We start from the raw sequence: 19206 nt of genomic DNA, 5'->3' as shown, positions 1-19206 counted from the left end.
TGCATAAATCCAGGTGCGGACTCGGAGACTCCTAGCCTCACTGCCGATTGGACCATCATTTAAGGGATAAATAAATGGCTCCTCCTTGATCAAATTCCAGATCTCACTCTGTGTGTAGCCACACACACATAAACACACGCACACAGGCGCGCACGTTCGCACGCACGCCCACACACAATCCACCCACCATAGATGAAACATCGGGACTTAAAAAACGGGGAGCAGGAAGACGGGGCATTCCATCCTTATGACAGGATTCAAGTGTTTTTTGAATGGTGTTTAGAAATGTTTGATTGGAAGTCCAGGTTTGGTATTAATGCATGTTTATATATATATATATATAGGTTAAAAATAAATGGGGGGGGGGGGGGGGGGCTTTGTATCGTGGACCTACGGACTTCAGTGGGGGTTTTTCTACTGCTTGTGACATTTATAGTCAAATATGTTGTTTGAGTTATGTCAATAAAATGACAATAGTATAATAATAGTCTGATATATTTATGTATTTATTTTATTTCCACGGGGGTTTTTGCATTTCACATTCAGCCTCTCGCCACCAGGGGGGGCTGCAGCCCCCCCAGCCCCCCCACTTCCAGCGTCCATGTTACCCCTGTTGCTTGTGCACCTTTTTCTACCCCACTTTCTCCTTCCACTCCACTTTCTATGAATATGCTTGGATACAGCTCTCTGTGAACAGCCATCTTCTTTAGCGATGACTTGTAGAGGTTTAGCCTCCATGTGGAGGGTGTCAATGACTGTCTTCTTCACAGCTGTCAGGTCAGCTGTCTTGGATTGCGATCCTTCTGAATTGAGACCATTTAAAGGCTCAGGAACCCTTTGGTATTTTGCGGTAATTAGATGATTAGAGTGTGACACCACAATGTTGAACCTTTCCACAATATTCAAATTTTCTGAGATACTGAATTTGTGGTTTTCATAAACTGTAAGCCATAATCATCAAGATTAATACAAATAAAGGCTTGAAATATTTCCCTTTGTGTGTTATGAATCTATATAACATATAGATTCAGGGTTAGGGTTAGGGTTACCCTAACCCTAACCCTAACCCTAACCCGTTTTTAATTCAATTATTAAATTAATTACATGTTCCACAATATTCTAATTGATTGAGCTGCACCTGTATATTCAGCTGTCTTCCGGGTTAATGACTGATAACAGCCATTAACAGCTAATCACACTCACACCTGATGGTATAATTAAGACGTGCTGTGTAGTTGATGTAGGAGCTCTGGTTCTTTAAAGATAGGACTGAGATGAGGTTATGGTGAGTAGGGAAAGGCTGATCGTAGCAGTGGAGTAGTAGTAGGTCTATTTTATTAATTAATCAACAGGTCGTCACCCAAATGACTTTAACTCGAACTTTTGACCAAGTTCCTCAGTTGTCGTCCGTCTTTTTGGGTCTTTACAATGTTTAATTATCAATAAATGGTCCGCTCTGAAGTGACTGAGCTAATGGTGTCTGAAGGTGCTGAGGTTCCGTAAACAATCTGGAAGCAGTCCTCGACTCCTCGTGGAGGATCTCCAAGCCCATGTCCGCAGTGACGCTGTGAAATTGATGTATTGGTATGAAAAGACAACAACCGGGCTGACTCAGGCTTCCTCCACCCACCCTACCGGAGATGAGGGAATCGCTGACTCTGGGAGCTGGCAGAGATAGGATCCTCGTAAAACATAATGCGGGCGTCTGTAGAACTTGTCCGGGGTGTCTGACAGGATCTCATCGAAGGGGATCCAAGCTTTTTAATTTCATTATGAAATCTATAGTTCGAAATAGATTAGTTAAATTGGTGGTAGGCCTAGTTAAGTTTTTTTAACACGGTGGTAGTGGCGGGGGTGGGGTAGTGGTGGTAAAAACGTACTGTTGTGTTGACCAATCAAGTACATCATGTAGCTACTAACATTCAATGGCCGGCTGGACTTGAGAGGAGAGGGCAGAGAGGCAGGGGGAAATAATACATAAAACGGGCCGACGCGGGGCACCAAGGCCACTGAGCCGATGCGCACATGATTTTCAGAAGGGCATCACGGCCAGATAGCGGGGCAACGAAGGCATGGCCCTGACGCATGGTGGTGGTGACCTGGCCACCACCACCACCAATCAAACACCTGAAGGAGTGTGTGAAGTAATAAGCTACAGTCTTATTGCCACACAACACTACATCCCTTGTAGCTGCAGCAGCGTGGGAGAGGGGGCCAGATGAAGCCCTAAGAGTGGAGCAGACAGGAAGGTCTTCAGACAGCATGTCTCTCCACACACTCAACATTCACAGCCACCAGCGGACACCGGAATAGTAAATAAGCCCCCGTCCACATGGAGTCGATTATCACCAGCAGCCACAGATGCAACATTGTAGCCAGTGGAAACCGCAAATTTCTGACGTGTCCATTATATATTGGCAGATTTAGAATATTTTATTGCAAAATGTTGCAAATTCAACGTCGGTATTCTTTCTTCTCTATGCATAGCGCATCTCGTCGATATTACTGTTTCGTGCTGCTAGCCTTTTAGTGAGATCAGAGAGTGTGGAGAAGGACAGTAATAAACTATCTTTGGTAAGATGGATGTAAGAAGAGAGACCCGCAGTTAATTCAACCCGGTCCACTTGACATCGGGTAGGTGCATGACAGTGGTACCGGAACACTTCCACAGGCCAGGCTTTTATTTGTTTCTATCACTGAACTTTCGAACAAAACTCTTGCTCAGCAACGACGGGAAATACTATCAAATGCATTATTTAAGCCAGTGTGCGCCTGTGTGAAGGTATCACTGCACCAGAAGTTAAGTAGTGAATCTCTGACAACTTTTATTTAGTTAGTTAGTTATTTGATGTAGGATTACTAGGATCGATAAGCTTGATTAACGACGGGCTTAATCTGCTGAACCTGACGGTGTTAGTCATCTGAGAACTGTGTGTCTGATGCTATAGCTAGTAGAAATAAGGTTGCTTTTGTTTAATTCAACCCTTGAAAAGGCTGTTGGATTACATATATAAACAATTTATTCCACACAAAAAAATATAAGCCATAATGAGCTTTCAAAAGTTGTTACACTGACAGAAGTGTCATTCTTTTTAAGCTTCTGTCCACCCCTTCCCCAAAGTGGCAGCAATTTGGCCATGTGTGGGGAAACTCATTGACAGGCTATTCAAGGTCTTGTCTTATTATTGTCTGCTGCTGCCGATGGTGTATGCGGCTGATGGTGTATGCGGCTGATGGTGCATGCGGCTGATGGTGCATGCGGCTGATGGTGGATGCGGCTGATGGTGCATGCGGCTGATGGTGCATGCGGCTGATGGTGCATGCGGCTGATGGTGCATGCGGCTGATGGTGGATGCGGCTGATGGTGCATGCGGCTGATGGTGCATGCGGCTGATGGTGCATGCGGCTGATGGTGGATGCGGCTGATGGTGCATGCGGCTGATGGTGCATGCGGCTGATGGTGCATGCGGCTGATGGTGGATGCTGATGGCGGTGGATGCGGCTGATGGTGGATGCGGCTGATGGTGGATGCGGCTGATGGTGGATGCTGATGCCGGTGGATGCTGATGGCGGTGGCTGCTGGTGGCTTGAGCTGGCTGGTGCCGGCCAACACTGCTGCTGCAGGTCGCTGCTGCTTGAGGCGATGGCTGCTTGAGCTGGCTGGTGGAGGCGAAGGATGGTGGTGTCGCCTTCTGCTGCTAGTGGTGGCGGCTTGTGCTGGTGACGGCTGTTGGTGGAGGCAACGGCGACGGATGCTGGCTGCGATTGTTGTCCTTCCTTTCGACCTGATGCACTTTGCTATCCTTAACCTTATCCTGATGTATGTAGAGTATTTTATTTGTTTATTAATAACTAATAATGTTCCTTCCTTCACTTTGTTCTTGTTTTTCAAGTTAGATATACACACACACCTGTTTACACATGTGTTGTTCTTGTTCCACATGACTAACTGTGTTTTATTTATTGATACCCCCTGGCTCTACTTTGCTGTTCTAGTTCACTTACTGTATGTTTGCTTCGTTGTTCTTGGTCATACTTGTTGTTCCCACATTTTTTCCACAAACCTCAGCCTGATATATGTGGAGAGGATTTCTCTCTAAACACTCAGCATCTCAAACACGGTCCAGCTCTACATGGTGCATCCTCCTTTGCAGCGTGCAGATGTTAGGCCGTGGAAACTGCATTTGTGGGGGGTTTTCTAACCAGGGGTCCATTTTATTTGTATTGCGGTTTTAATTGTCTCCTTTCCTCACCGTATTCCTGTCTTGTTAATACTTATATATACAATATTCATCCCTGTTCCTTCTCTTTGTTCACACACACACACACACACACACACACACACACACACACACACACACACACACACACACACACACACACACACACACACACACACACACACACACACACACACAGATTCTTGTTGTCTCACTCATTGTTAAATAAAAAAAATACAATTTCATTCATCCGAGCATAATGATTTGTTATTCTTTAATATATTTGATACTTTGTGTATGGCTTAGTCTTAAACGTATCATGGTTGTGTGGTCAGCTCCTGCCTCATCAGAAGAAGTTTCCTGGAAACTAAATGCTAAATGGACTGTTGCTTTCTCAATCGCTCTCTGACCACGGGTTAGTGAAAGCAAAAGCAAGCAAAATCAAGGAAATCCAATAGTCCAGTTGCGCAAAAATAAACATCTTGAATCGTCTTTGATTTCAGATGTAGTAAGGTAAAAGTTAAGGTTAAGCCCCTAAAGTTAAAAACGTATCTAAGTAGCTTTCAGTTATCATCACCCAACCACTCGAAATGTAAAACTGACATTTACAAATATGCAGCAATAGTATAAACTCAAAATACTTGGGTATGTGTTTTTTTTAATTTATATATACCATTCAATATTGCAATCCTGCTGTCAGTCCCTAGAAGAACATGGCAGCACGGCGTGTTTGGAATTATATACACTAATACAGGCTTACACGATCCATGTGACCACCCCGCCGGCAAGATCAGTGTCGCAACTCTTTTCTCTCTATGGGACTATAAGCACAGCTTTCTGCAGTTGTGAAGAGGGATATTTCGAATTGTTTAAGTGGAGGAGGAGGAAGAGGAGGAGGAGGAGATGGGGTGATTCAGCCAGCACTTCTATTTATAAACCGTTCTAATTATAAACCCCAACCGGTTAACAAAAAAATTCCAGATCACTGAAAGATGAAGGAGGCTGCTGTCTGTACCGGAACGACTTCAGGACTCTTATGTCATGGGAAACTCCCGAATTAATTATGAAAGCATGATGAAACAAACTAGGTAACCTAATACATCACACCATATAAACACCTTAACTAACCCTTAACAAACAACCAATCACCGAACCTGATAACCTAACTAACCATCTCTAACCTCAAGACGTCAGACCTCCCGGTTTTGCCGGTCCAGTCCCGATGAGTTGCGTGTCCGAGTCCTGACATTAACCTGTCGGACTCGGGAAGACTCTTAACATTTCCCAAACGTGGTCTTATTATAGCCCGAAAATTATCTAAAAGCCACATCGTTCACTCGCTCGCTGATGTCACTCACACAATCAGCGCGCGCACACACACATAACAGCTGATTTCCATCAGCATTCCACTGTGCGATCATGGTGGAATGGTGGAAATCATATGCTGGATGCTTTGATGTTTCGACGTGTTTTTTTTACATAATGATCGGGCTATAATAAGACCACGTTTGCGAAATGTTAGCGTCTTCCCGCGACAGGCTAATAAAAATTGCGAAAGAAATACTCAATACGGAGTCAAGATGGATCTATCATCAGAAACTCAGTAACTAAGTGAATTGAGGCTGCAGCACCCGCCGCACCCCTACGCAGTCAGTAGGCCTACTCACGCGCCACTGACACACGCACATGAACAGATGTAGGCTACACACACGCATTCACACGCATTGAGTAAGACAATAACTCTCCCTCTCTAGGGAACCAGTTATTATACGGTAGCCTATATTAACTAGTACCCTTGTTACACTCTGCGTTGAGGGACTTTTATTGTGTAGCCCAGTGCTTTAGGATGTGACGAGGAGCAACTGGTTCTTATTAGAGATAAGCCATCATTGAAATTATTATGACTCACAGGGAGAAGCACAATGGAAACGTTTGTTTGCAAACCGTTAGAAAATCATCGCAATTAGAGAGATGACGTTTGTTACTCATCGGACTTGGCGTCGAGGCACGGCGTTATGGGTGGGCCTGACGGACCTAGGACCGCTGTTCAACAGGCCCACCCAAAACTTTTCTTGAAAATAAATAAATAATAATAAATAATAAATGCTTTTTTTTTTGCAATGCAGCAATCTTTGTTAATATGATTTTTTAGTGAGATTGATGCCTGATCCGATATGAGTTAAAGGGCTGTTGTCTTCTAGCCTGGCACCGCCCTCCTACCTACTTCCGCTCAATTTTCATTTTACTTCAGTACTAGTGCTGCGTTTTGCCTCGTTTCCACATATGTACATTCTCGTATGCGATCCAACCGTCTCCGACCGAAAGTCCATTCATTCCTATGTGATTCTCCGTAATGTCCGTTTTTCCTCTCCTCCGTAAAATTTCTGTCCGGTATGTCCGAAATATACTGTGGCGAGCGGCGCGGGAATACACTCCAATTAAACCTGAGGGAGCCCAGGTTTAAATGGCGGCGCAACTCTCGTGCCTCAATACACCGCACGACCCCGAGAGCTGCCTTTATTCAAACACACACACATAACGGAAAATACGGCACACCTGACCGACGGACATACGACTCCGGGTAACGGTTGCCGACAACACTACACACAATAAACACACAAACAATAGAGACCCCAAACCCGTTAACCCCACTTAACCTAATAACATAAACAAGTTATCTAAAGACAATAAACCCCCTTTTCCCCAAACAACATTATGAATACCCCATTACCCAGACTCCCCAGGGGGTAGGAGTCGCCACAATACGTTCAAAAAATGTAACTTTCGCCGTCGTTTTACGGAGATACCGTATGAAAGTTTTTGTGTTTTTCACAAAACATGTAAGTACCTGGCAGGCCTAAATCCTAGACGATCTCTTTCCAAGCCAGGTTTGTTTTGTTTTTATGTCGATCCTCATGTTCCAAAGTACCGGTCTCCTACAAACTGCCATTATCATACGTTTCCCCATCTTTTTGGCTGTCCGTAAATAAATTCATGTCCGTACGTAAAACACTAGCGACCCCTTCAGTAAATTTACGGAAGCACGGATACGAAAAACATACGTATGTGGAAACGAGGCGACTTTCGCCGTCGTTTTATGGAGATACCGTATGGACGTTTTTATGTTTTTCGCAAAACATGTAAGTAGGCCTACCTGGCAGGCCAAACTCCTCGCCGATCTCTTTCCAAGCCTGGTTGGTTTTGTTTTTATCTCTGTATATGTCGATCCTCATGTTCCAAAGTACCGGTCTCCTAAAAATGGCCATTATCATACGCTCCCCCATCTTTTGTCCGTAAATAAATTCATGTCCGTACGTAAAACACTAGCGACTCCTTCCGTAAATTTACGGAAGCACGGATACGAAAGAAAACAGCTTTCCGGGTGGCGTCCATGTTTTCCTCCAACGACCGAGCGAAATAATAAAACGCTTGAAGTGTGGGCGTGGCGTCAGATCCGAGATCCGAGTCGGTTCGCAGAGAATACTCGAACGCAGCATAGGTCTGGGGCTGCTTAAAGGACAATTCCGGTATTTTGAACATTGAGCCCCCTTTCTGGTTTGTTTAGGATGAAATAGAGTGGGTGACACCGAAATTTGAACTATTAGTCCTTTCTCGGGTATTTGGCTCATTTTGAATCGCTCCTGCCTGCTTCACAATGGTTGTCTGTGTGCATACACAAACCTGTCAACCCAGCAACCCTAAACGTTCGTTTTAAAAAATGTGCAAGTAACCGAGTGGTTAGTGGCATTCGTGAAGTTTAAAAAAAAAATATCGGCGCAATATATGGTTTCTGTCGTGTTTTATTGCACATTTATCGCCAGTTGATTTCAGTTGGAAGACTCATTACTGCACGATGATATTACTCCGCCGAACCGGAAAGGTGGGCTGTTTACGTTGGTTTGAAGTCTTGTACCGTGAGCACTTCGGATTAGGGAAAATCACATAGAAAATCACTGAAAATGGATTATGAAAGGTGGCTTCTGGAGGACGCACTCGATTTCGACGGCAGAGGATATCGTTTTGAACCAGAATTCACCCAAGAGGAGCTACGTGAGATGGAGGCTAGGGCTACGGAGGCGCCTGAAGCTCCGGCTGAAGCGGTCCCCCCAGGATCACGGGCGGGTGGTGTGCCTGTGGGAAGTGCAGGCAGATGCCGACGGAAGTCGAAAGTAGGTGCTGCACGGAGTGGGACCTTGTGCGGAAGTTTATATGCGGTTGTGAGGTATCTGAAAAAATTGTTCAATTTAGCAACTAACACGGATGGAAAACATATATTGCGCCGATATTTTTTTTTTAAACTTCACGAATGCCACTAACCACTCGGTTACTTGCACATTTTTGAAAACGAACGTTTAGGGTTGCTGGGTTGACAGGTTTGTGTATGCACACAGACCATTGTGAAGCAGGCAGGAGCGATTCAAAATGAGCCAAATACCCGAGAAAGGACTAATAGTTCAAATTTCGGTGTCACCCACTCTATTTCATCCTAAACAAACCAGAAAGGGGGCTCAATGTTCAAAATACCGGAATTGTCCTTTAATGTAAATGCATTCCATGTTAACCAGATTTCTGGCGGTCCAATCAGCGAACAGAGGGAGTGGCTGAGAACGATGACGTCTAGGTCGCGCGCCAGTTTCAGTTGTAGTCAGAGGAAGTCAATGGAGAAGGATACGAGAGAAGCTATTCGGTCTGTTGTGGGATCGCTGCCAGAAATCGATCAATTAAAGCCGGAGCAAGAACAAGCTTTGCAGAGTTTTGTTGGTGGCCATGGTGTTGTGGCGCTTCTCCCCACCGGGTTCGGGAAAAGTAATATTTTCCAGTTGGCTCCGTTAGTGGTGAATGAGCCGGTCCCGTCGCATGACATACGTCACGACCAAACGCTATGCGATTGGTTATGGATCCAGAGTGGCACTAGGCAGATCCAATCAAACTTCTACAGACACCCGCCTCCAAGTGAGTGAACGTTTGTCAATTGAGCAGTTCCAGATCTTCTGTACAAATAAAATGAAGTACGATGGTCTGGTAGGACCAGGCTAGTTATCTTCGTGGATGACCGTGGAACCGCGGCAGGCTATAGGCCTAGTATTGTTATGATCTGGTAGTAGCCTAGGCTAGAGGTGGTGCTGGCTGCACTGCCTCTGTGTCATGTTGGGTGTGTAGTATAGCTAGCTCAGCCTCCCGTTTGCTGGACCCTGACACTGCTTGGGTTGACTACAGGGCCACATCTGCAATAGTGGATATTCTTTTAATTTATGTTTTTTATTATTTCAAACATAATCTTGTGTTGTTATTTCTATTCATAAACCAATTGCCTATCCAACCCTGCCCACTGCCCTTGTACCTTTCACTGTTTCTTTTCTGGTTTGTGCTCCCTGCTCCTCCTTCTCCTCTTCCTCCTCATCACCACCATACCTGCGTCACCATTTGTCTCAGCATCACCTCCACTATAGTCACTGGACTTGACTAAAAACAATAATAATAATAAAAGTTAGAGACCATAATTCTTAAACTTTAATACTTGCATGCTGTATTTAAACTGTAACTGCAGTCTTATACTATTTATTTTTTTGATATAATCTGAATAAATTACTATGTTGTAAAGGACACTAAATGCTGGTGTTAAGATTGACAATTCTGCATGTACTGTTTACTGTTTAATTACTGTATGCATCTTTTAAGTCTGTCTGATTCTTGTCTATTTGTTTATTGTGTGTAACACCAAGGACAATGCTGGAAATAAGTACTTTTGCATTTTGCATTCTTTGAATTACTGTTTTAACGTCTTGATCCAGAAATAAATCAAATCAAATCAAAAATCATTATTGCCAAACATGCCCGCTTGTGCCCCTGTCATAGCTGTGCTGCTGTGTCTTGTTCCCGCCCCATGTATCGCTGGTCTCGCTGACGGGTGCATCAACCTTGGATTTCCCATGGCTACGGTCGGTTAATTTTGGGAATTTGGCTTCACCCAGTTTCGCGCTGTATGCAAATATCCAGTAGGCTAGCCCAAATACATCTTTTTACCATCAACCATTTTTATCATCTTAAATCAATTAAAAAAAAATCTCTATACGTTATAAAATAGAATAATATAAAATATATATACATATAGCCTACAGATATTTTTTTTAATTATTATTTCCGGCCGGCTTGGCCTGAGCCCTGAGGTCTCCCCAACCTCCCCATGGACAGTCCCGCTCGGTATACTGGTGACCTTATACTGGGATATTTAAATTGGAATGTTGAAACGTTTTTGGAGAGGATTGGTCTGTGAACAAATATCAAGTCATTATTTCTTATCAAAACAAAAAAAAACAACGTCACAGTGTGTATTCCCAGAACAAACGGGGGAACTGTTTCTGTTGGAACGCGTCACGGTTAAGGCCCCAAGGTGTTCGCAAGCAACAGTTTCTGACTGTGAAATAGTTTGGAAGTACGTAGGCAACCTCCACACCGAGATAGTCTAAACCAGTCATAATAATAATAATAATAATACATTTAATTTAGAGGCGCCTTTCAAGACACCCAAGGTCACCTTACAGAGCATATAGTCATCATAAATCGTTTAAAAAAACAAGACATTGTGGAAAAAAATAAATAAATAAACATAATAAATAAAAGATAAATAAAACAAAAACAAGACAAAACAAAACAAACAAACAATCAAAACAGTGATCAGTTAGACGTTGTGTGCGAGTTTGAACAGGTGAGTTTTGAGTTGTGACTTGAAGGTTGTAATGGTGTCTGACTGTTTTATGTGTGGGGGGAGGGAGTTCCAGAGCCTGGGTGCTGAACAGCTGAATGACCGGGCACCCATTGTAGTGAGTCGTGATGTGGGGATACATAGTAGTCCAGCAGAGGTTGAGCGGAGGGAGCGGGAGGGAGTGTATTCTTGGAGGAGGTCGCAGAGGTAACTGGGGGCTAGGTTGTGGAGAGCTTTGTAGGTGAGGAGTAGGGTTTTGTATTGGATACGGTAGTGTACTGGGAGCCAGTGAAGTTGGATGAGGACAGGGGTGATGTGGTCAGATGATTTGGTGCGGGTGATGATCCGGGCGGCTGAGTTCTGAATGATCTGCAGTCTGTTGATGAGTTTGGTGGGGAGTCCGGTGAGGAGGGCGTTGCAGTAGTCTATGCGTGATGTGACAAATGAGTGAACTAGGATTTCAGTGCTGGATTGGGTCAGTGATGGGCGGAGTCTGGCGATGTTGCGGAGGTGGAGGAATGCAGTCCGGGTGATGTTGTGAATATGGGGTGCGAATGAGAGGGTGTTGTCCAGGATGACGCCGAGGCTCTTGACTTTGGAGGAGAAGGGTACTGGGAATCCATCGATGATTATGAGTGGAGCTGGGGTGTGTTGTGATTTAGTGAGGGTGGATTTGGATCCGATGAGCAGGGCCTCGGTCTTGTTTGCATTGAGTTTCAGGAAGTTCCTGCTCAACCAGCTCCGGATCTCTTCCAGGCAAGTGATGAGGGAGGTGGGGGGGATGGCAGCGGTGGGTTTGGTGGAGATGTAGACCTGTGTGTCGTCAGCGTAGCAGTGAAAATGGACCCCATGGTGACGGAGGAGTGTGCCCAGCGGGAGGAGGTAAGTGGTGAACAGGAGTGGACCCAAGACTGACCCCTGGGGGACACCCAGTGAGACACCTGAACACCCAGACTTGTGGTTGCTTAGTTGAACAAATTGTTGACGGCCGGTGAGGTAGGATGTGAACCAGGAGAGTGCAGCACCAGTGATCCCAATGCCAGCCAGGCGGTCCAGGAGCAGAGGGTGGGAGATGGTGTCGAATGCTGCGCTGAGATCGAGGAGGATGAGAATGGTGAGTAATCCAGAGTCGGCTGCACGGAGGAGGTCCTTGGTGATTTTGGCTAGGGCTGTTTCAGTGCTGTGTTTTGGACGGAAGCCAGATTGGAACGGTTCGTGGAGATTGTTTGTGTCGAGGTGGGACTGTAGTTGTGCTGAATGACCATGACCAGTATATCAACTGTGTGCTTTCTAGTTGTTAGCGAGCCACAATGAGGATATACCTGTAACATTGTTTTATGTTTTGCAAAAGACCAGTCCCACCCCTCAATGTTTTTCGTCCTGGCACTAAATGTACGCACTTATTGCATCATGTCGTGACTCGTACTTATAGTAGGCTACTTAGTTTTCATCTTATCCTATACATCTTTGTTGTACACGGGGATGGGTTAACCTAGCGTTTATTAGTTCTTTGCACTTGGTTCTATAAAAGCGTCAGCTAATTGCCCTAAATGTAAATGTTCCGATAATAAATAATAAATCCATATTTGCCGCTTGACCTGCCCCTGACCTGGTGGGCGCTGGCCGGGGAGATAGATGATTTACCGAATTACACAAAATACGCAGTTTATTATAGATTTAAATAGCTTCTTGACTGCTGGGCTGCTTATCCCCAGACATCTAAAGTTCCATTCAAGTTGTTTTAGTGTAAAATGAATACAAGCGAGACCGACCATACCTATATATATACATACTGTATATGACTGGAGATAGGATAGGTTAATTCACTTGAGGTGGTGAAAAATCTAGTTTTTAAACCGTTTATTTTCTTGCCAGAAGGACTAGGCTACTTTATTTTGAGATGCCCCTGGAATCCCCATGTTTCTAATGTAAAGCAAACAACAAAAAAAGTAAGTTGATTATTATTTTTTTTTGTAAGATTTGGAGCGAATTAAATCATATCCGGGGCTTTAGCCCCGAATGAAACAGCCTATTGACGCCACTGTTCGCTGGTCGAGGTTCTGCTGTCGACGGCTCCTGGCAGTGTAGTCGACGCCAGAACCGGGTCACAGAATTGTCTCCTGATGTTGTGTACGTTGGTGGGTTTAACCATCGTGGTGTGAGTCAGGCCCACATGCAGGTTCAGAGTTCTCTTCATGTTTTTACACGTTAAGCAGAGATTACCAAATGATCTTGCGTCATAGAACTCCGGTCCAGAGAGTTGGAGATGAATGGAGAACATTGTATTATTTTTAAGTTTTTTTTAATTGAAAGCGTAATCCGGGAAAATACGTATATACAATACAGACAGGAGAAACACAAACGCGCACAGACAGACAAAATAAATAAATATGTAAACATCACATGACCAGACTGTCTGGTTCCAGAAGTAGGCTGCACATCCGTGGCACAAAGTTAAATAAAACATAACATTAACAATAATCCTTATTAGTAACCTCAATGATATATATATTATTGGATAGACAGAGCAGAGCGCTCCCATGGCAGGTTAGTGGAGTTCTCTGATTGGCTAAAAGAGGGCCTGGGCAGTTTGGCTCTGCTGTGTTTGAAGACAAATGCACACAAAAAAGTCAGTTAACATGTGATGGGACTGTTCCTAACTAGGATCAGTCCCATCACATGTTAGCAAACATCAGTCCCATCACATGTTAGCAAACATCAGTCCCATCACATGTTAGCAAACATCAATCACATCACATGTTAGCAAACATCAGTCCCATCACATGTTAGCAAACATCAGTCCCATCACATGTTAGCAAACATCAGTCCCATCACATGTTAGCAAACATCAGTCCCATCACATGTTAGCAAACATCAGTCCCATCACATGTTAGCAAACATCAGTCCCATCACATGTTAGCAAACATCAGTCCCATCACATGTTAGCAAACATCAGTCCCATCACATGTTAGCAAACATCAGTCCCATCACATGTTAGCAAACATCAGTCCCATCACATGTTAGCAAACATCAGTCCCATCACATGCTGACTAGGATCAGTCTTAGAGCGCGTGTGTATGCGTTCGTGCGCGCGTGTATGCGTTCGTGCGCGCGCGTGTATGCGTTCGTGCGCGCGCGCGCGCGCGTGCGTGCGTGCGTGTGTGTGTGTGTGTTCAGCTGAGCAGCTCCAGGTAGGTGACAGGAACTCTTCCTCTGTGGTTTTCTCTCTCTCCGATCAGCCAATCAGAATCCATCCCAGGCACTGTATACACTGTAATCAGCTGAGAGAACACACACACACACACACACACACACACACACACACACACACACGTTTAGACTCTGGTCTACGGATTTCCCACGGATACGGTCGGTTCATTTTGGGAATTTGGCTTCGCCCAGTTTCGCACTGTTTGCAAATATCCAGTAGGCTAGCCCAAATACATCTTTTTACATCTTAAATCAATTAAAAAAAAAATCTCTATACGTTATAAAATATAATAATATAAAATAATAATAAGAAAAAAAATATATACTGTGGGCGCCTGGTCTCTGAGGTACAACAGTGGGATCACCAATCAGAACAGAACAGGCGGAAGCGGGGGTTGCGGTGAAATCAACCTAAGTCATTTATTTGTAAAAAGGTGCAGGGGGAAAAGGGAGGGGGGCAAAAGGCAACTCAAATCTTCACCGGGTTGGCGGCTGTCGTCAGGGTGCCCTTTCTGGCTCTTCCTGGGGTGGGGCCAGAGAGAGAGAGAAAGATAGTCCAAGGTTAGTGGGGTCTATGGTCCCTGCCACTGACCTCTTCGCCCCAGCTCGACTTGGTGTTCCTCTTCGAGTCGTTGGGGTTCCTCTTCGAGTCGTTGGGGTTCCTCTTGATCTGCAGGCCTCCGGTCGGGATCCAGCACGACACAATACACACACACCGACACAACAGCTCTTCGGTCCACTTGAACGTAACTTCCTTGGTTAGTTTTGGAGTGATCAAGAGGGTTGGCCACAGGCCTCTTACCACGAGACTGGCCTAACGTGTCTCTGGTCTCCACACGCTCCTCCAGCCAGTCTGTCTTCAGCCTGTTCTGGTGGAGTTAAAAAGGCCCTCTGATTGCAGGGCTAACTCAGCGCACCTGTGCAGGGTAAGCTGAGTAGTACCTCCCATCCAGAACCACACCCCTTGGCTGCCTTTGCCTGCCTTTGTGGCCACCCCGTGGCCATGTGGGGCACTGCTCAGCGGCTGGGCCACCACATACCCCCACCCTCAGCTCTGAACCTCGGTGGGGAGCGACAGACCAACAGCAATCATCCCTTCTCGACATGGCATCAGCGTTCCCATGAAGCTTCCCTGCCCTGTGTTCCACTGTAAACTTGAAGTCCTGCAGGTGTAAAAACCAACGGGTTATTCTGGCATTCTTGTCTTTGTTATGGGCCATCCACTTCAATGGAGCGTGGTCAGTTACTATTGCAAACTCGCGGCCTAGCAAGTAATAACGTAATTTTTCCATGGCCCATTTAACTGCCAGGCATTCCTTTTCTATGGTTGCATAGTTTCTCTCGTGTGGTAGTAGTTTGCGGCTGACAAAGGTTACCGGGTATTCCATGCCGTCGTGTATTTGGGACAGGACCGCCCCAAGCCCTACCTCCGATGCGTCTGTCTGTAGCACAAACCTCCTGCTGAAGTCAGGTGTGTGCAACACAGTCTCGCTGCACAGGGCCGTCTTCAGACGATTGAAGGCCTGCTCGGTCTGGTCCGTCCACTTCACCTTGTTTGGTGCACTCTTGCTTGTCAGCTCATGCAGGGGGGCAGCTATGGAGGCAAAGTTTGGAATGAACTGTCGATAATATCCCATTAACCCTAGGAAGGTCCTCACCTTCCTAGGGTTAATGGGGTTAATCCTCACCTTCCCATAAGTGTCGAATAGAGAGATCTCGTTCAGTTTTCTATAGTCATTGCAGAACCTAATGCTACCGTCGGGCTTCCCAACAAGGACTATAGGGCTGGACCAGGCACTGTGGGACTCTTCCACGACCCCAAGGTCAAGCATTTTCCTCACCTCCTCTCTGATGGCTTCTCGTCTGGCCTCCGGGATTCGATACGGTCGAAGTCTTACCGTCTTTCCCGGCTCGGTTTCAATGTCATGGGCGATGACTGTTGTCCTCCCTGGGGTCTCAGAGAAGACATCTTTGCTCCTGGCGAGCAGTTCTCCGAGGGCCTGTACCTGTCTGGACGACAGCTGATCGCCCATTTTCACTGGCGGCAGACTCTGGGGAGACAGGTTGGCACTGAAGACAGTGGAGGGGACAGGGGGAGGTTCATGCCATGGCTTCAGTAAGTTTACGTGATAAATTTGCTTGCCTTTCCGTCGGCCAACCTGTCGTATCCTGTAGTTCACTGGTCCCATTCGTTCCATTATCTCATAAGGTCCTTGCCATTTGGCTAAAAACTTGCAGGCATTCGTGGGGACCAAGACCATCACTTTGTGTCCTGGTTCGAACTCTCTCACCTGGGCTCCTCGATTGTACACCCGTGCCTGTTGTGCCTGGGCTTGCTGCATGTGTTCACGAACCAAGGGCCACACCTGGGTCATTCGGTGGTGCATCTGCTCCACGTGCTCCACGACACTGCGCTGGGGGGATGGCTGCTGCTCCCAGGCTTCCTTGGCCACATCCAGCATGCCCCGGGGTCTCCGTCCGTACAATAGTTTGAATGGTGAAAATCCAGTGGAACCCTGGGGAACTTCACGTATGGAGAAAAGGACATGAGGCAGCAGCTGGTCCCAATTCTTACCATCCACCTCTACAACCTTGCGCAGCATGTGCTTGAGGGTTTGATTGAACCTTTCCACGAGTCCATCTGTCTGAGGGTGGTAGACAGAGGTTTTAATTTGCCTCACCTTCAGACTTTGGCACAGTCTTTTCATCACCCCAGACATAAAGCAGGATCCCTGGTCTGTAAGGATTTCCTCAGGCAATCCCACTCTACTGAAGAGCAGGAACATTTCCCGGGCGACCGCCCTTCCTGTTGCCGAGCGTAGGGGAATTGCCTCTGGATACCGCGTGGCGTAATCCAGAATGACTAAGATATAGCGGTGGCCGCTGCTAGACTTCGGGAGGGGTCCGACAATGTCCATGCCAATCCTACTAAAGGGGGTTTCAATGATTGGAAGGGGTATTAAGGGATTTCGGTACGCTACCTTAGGGGAGTTGATTTGACACTCTCCACAGTGTCGACAGTATTCCTCCACGGCTCTCTTGACCCCCGGCCAGTAGAAGCGGCTGAGGACACGGTCATAGGTCTTTTCTCTCCCTAAATGCGCCCCTAGTAGGTGGGAGTGTGCTAGGTACAACACTTTGGTGACATATTCCCTGGGGACAAGCAACTGTTCACAGATTTCAGAGTCTTTTCTTGTTACTCGGTACAGCAGCTTATTTTTAACCATGAAATGGGGAAAAGACACTTGACTCACCCCATCCTGGTTTTGACCCTCGATCACTCGGACATCCCTCCAGGCTTGGGTCAGGTTGGGATCCTGCAGCTGGGCTGAGCCGAATCGTCCAGGCCTGAGAGTTTCATCCACCTCGACTTGGGGGAACTCTGAGAATACCTCATCCGACTGTATCTCTTCCAGGGGCTCCTGCTCCCCAGCTGCACGTCCAGGATCCGTTTCTGTACTTTGCCTATGGAGGGGCCTATTCACTTCATCATCGCTGGATTCCGCAGGGCTGCCATCGGGTGACACGGCGGCACAAGCCTGGTGGGTGGCGGAGGCCTTCGTCCCAACCGGGCGTGTTCGGATTCGCCTTTTCCGGTTCCTCAATTTCTCCGGCCAGTAGTGGGAGAAGAGCGGGCTGTCTCGGCCGAAAAGCACTGGCACCGGCAGTTGCTCTACAACCCCGACCCGCAGAGTGAATGGTCCGTGGGGAGTAATAACCTGGACCTCCGAGGTGGGATACTTCCGGGTGTCTCCATGGATGCAGGAGACGGAGATCTCTTCTCCCCAGGTGTACTAGCAAACTGCGGTCTGATTAGAGAAACCATGCTTCCGGAGTCTAGGAGTGCTTCTGTGTCTCTCCCACCTATCTTAACAGGACACTTTGGGGCTGGGGCCCCCTGGTGGGCCCAACAGGTAGTTAGGGACTGGCTGAAGAAGCCCTTACCACCCGTAGATGCGGCCGTAGGCATCGGTTCATCCCGGTCCGGACACTCTCTGGCTAGGTGTCCCTCCTGGCCACAGGAATAGCAACGTGGGCGAGGAGGAGGCATTGGTTCTCGCCTCTCCGTCTGTCTGGTCCAGCCAGTCGGTGTCCGGGCTGTTGGCGTGTTCACAGCTTTGCCACTGGTCTCTTTCCCTCTGTTGGCTTTAAAGTTAGTATGCATGACACTTTCTGATCGCATCATGCTACCCATCACCCTGTGGTTCTCCAGCAAGGCTATTAATCTGTCCACACTTGGAGCCCCCTGCTGGGCGACATACCTCTTGGCGTCGTTTGGCAGTCCCCGGAGGCACCGGTCAATCACAACACGGTCCACTATTGGTGGCCCTGCAGCTTCCTCCAGCCAGCTCTTGGTATGACGGACCAGTGTCGTTACCTGGGCCCGGACTGGAACCGCAGGGTCATAGCTCCATTCATGCACACGCTGGGCCCGTGCAGGAAGGCTAAGTCCATACTGAGCCAGGATGGCAACCTTGACCGTATCATAGTTCATGGCATCTGCAACGGAAAGGTCCCGACAGGCTTTCTGAGCTTCCCCAGTCAAGAAGGGCATTAGGTTGTTCGCCCATTCTGCTCTTGGCCAGTTCTCCCTTGTTGCAGTCCTTTCAAACAAGGCAATATACGTCTCTACGTCATCATCCGGCGTCTGCTTGGTCAGCACATCTCGTGGTCGTCGCTCTTGTCTTCCGCTTACCCTGCACAACTCAGCTACAGCTGACTGCAGCGTGGCTTGGGTTTCCAAGATCGCTCTCATGGTTTCTTCCATGTTCAAAAAAAATATATATATATTTTTTTTTTTTATCCTATTCCGATCGGTTCACCCACTGATAGCGAGGACTCAGACTGCCCGCATCCTCCACCATATGTGGGCGCCTGGTCTCTGAGGTACAACAGTGGGATCACCAATCAGAACAGAACAGGCGGAAGCGGGGGTTGCGGTGAAATCAACTTAAGTCATTTATTTATAAAAAGGGTGCAGGGGAAAAGGGAGGGGGGCAAAAGGCAACTCAAATCTTCACCGGGTTGGCGGCTGTCGTCAGGGTGCCCTTTCTGGCTCTTCCTGGGGTGGGG

The 19206-nt window shown here is 46.8% G+C and overlaps 1 protein-coding gene across 2 annotated transcripts in view; it reads right to left on the bottom strand.

Moving 5' to 3' along the window:
- Positions 1–12884: 12884 nt before the first annotated feature.
- The window catches only part of LOC132468042 (endophilin-B2-like), a 28785-nt gene continuing 22463 nt past the window's right edge, over positions 12885–19206 (bottom strand). The window contains exon 11 of one of the 2 annotated variants that reach the window (XM_060065684.1): positions 12885–14204. In XM_060065684.1, the coding sequence (XP_059921667.1) occupies positions 14097–14204 (108 nt within the window). In that variant the 3' untranslated portion in view covers positions 12885–14096. The remainder of the gene's footprint in view (positions 14205–19206) is intronic. The other variant, XM_060065685.1, reaches the window with a different exon arrangement.

This window comes from Gadus macrocephalus, chromosome 11 (assembly GCF_031168955.1).
Source record: "Gadus macrocephalus chromosome 11, ASM3116895v1".
In the NCBI taxonomy this organism is placed as follows: Eukaryota; Metazoa; Chordata; class Actinopteri; order Gadiformes; family Gadidae; genus Gadus; species Gadus macrocephalus.
The sequence above is the reverse complement of the archived record's forward strand: the minus strand, read 5'-3'. Positions and strand labels throughout refer to the sequence as shown.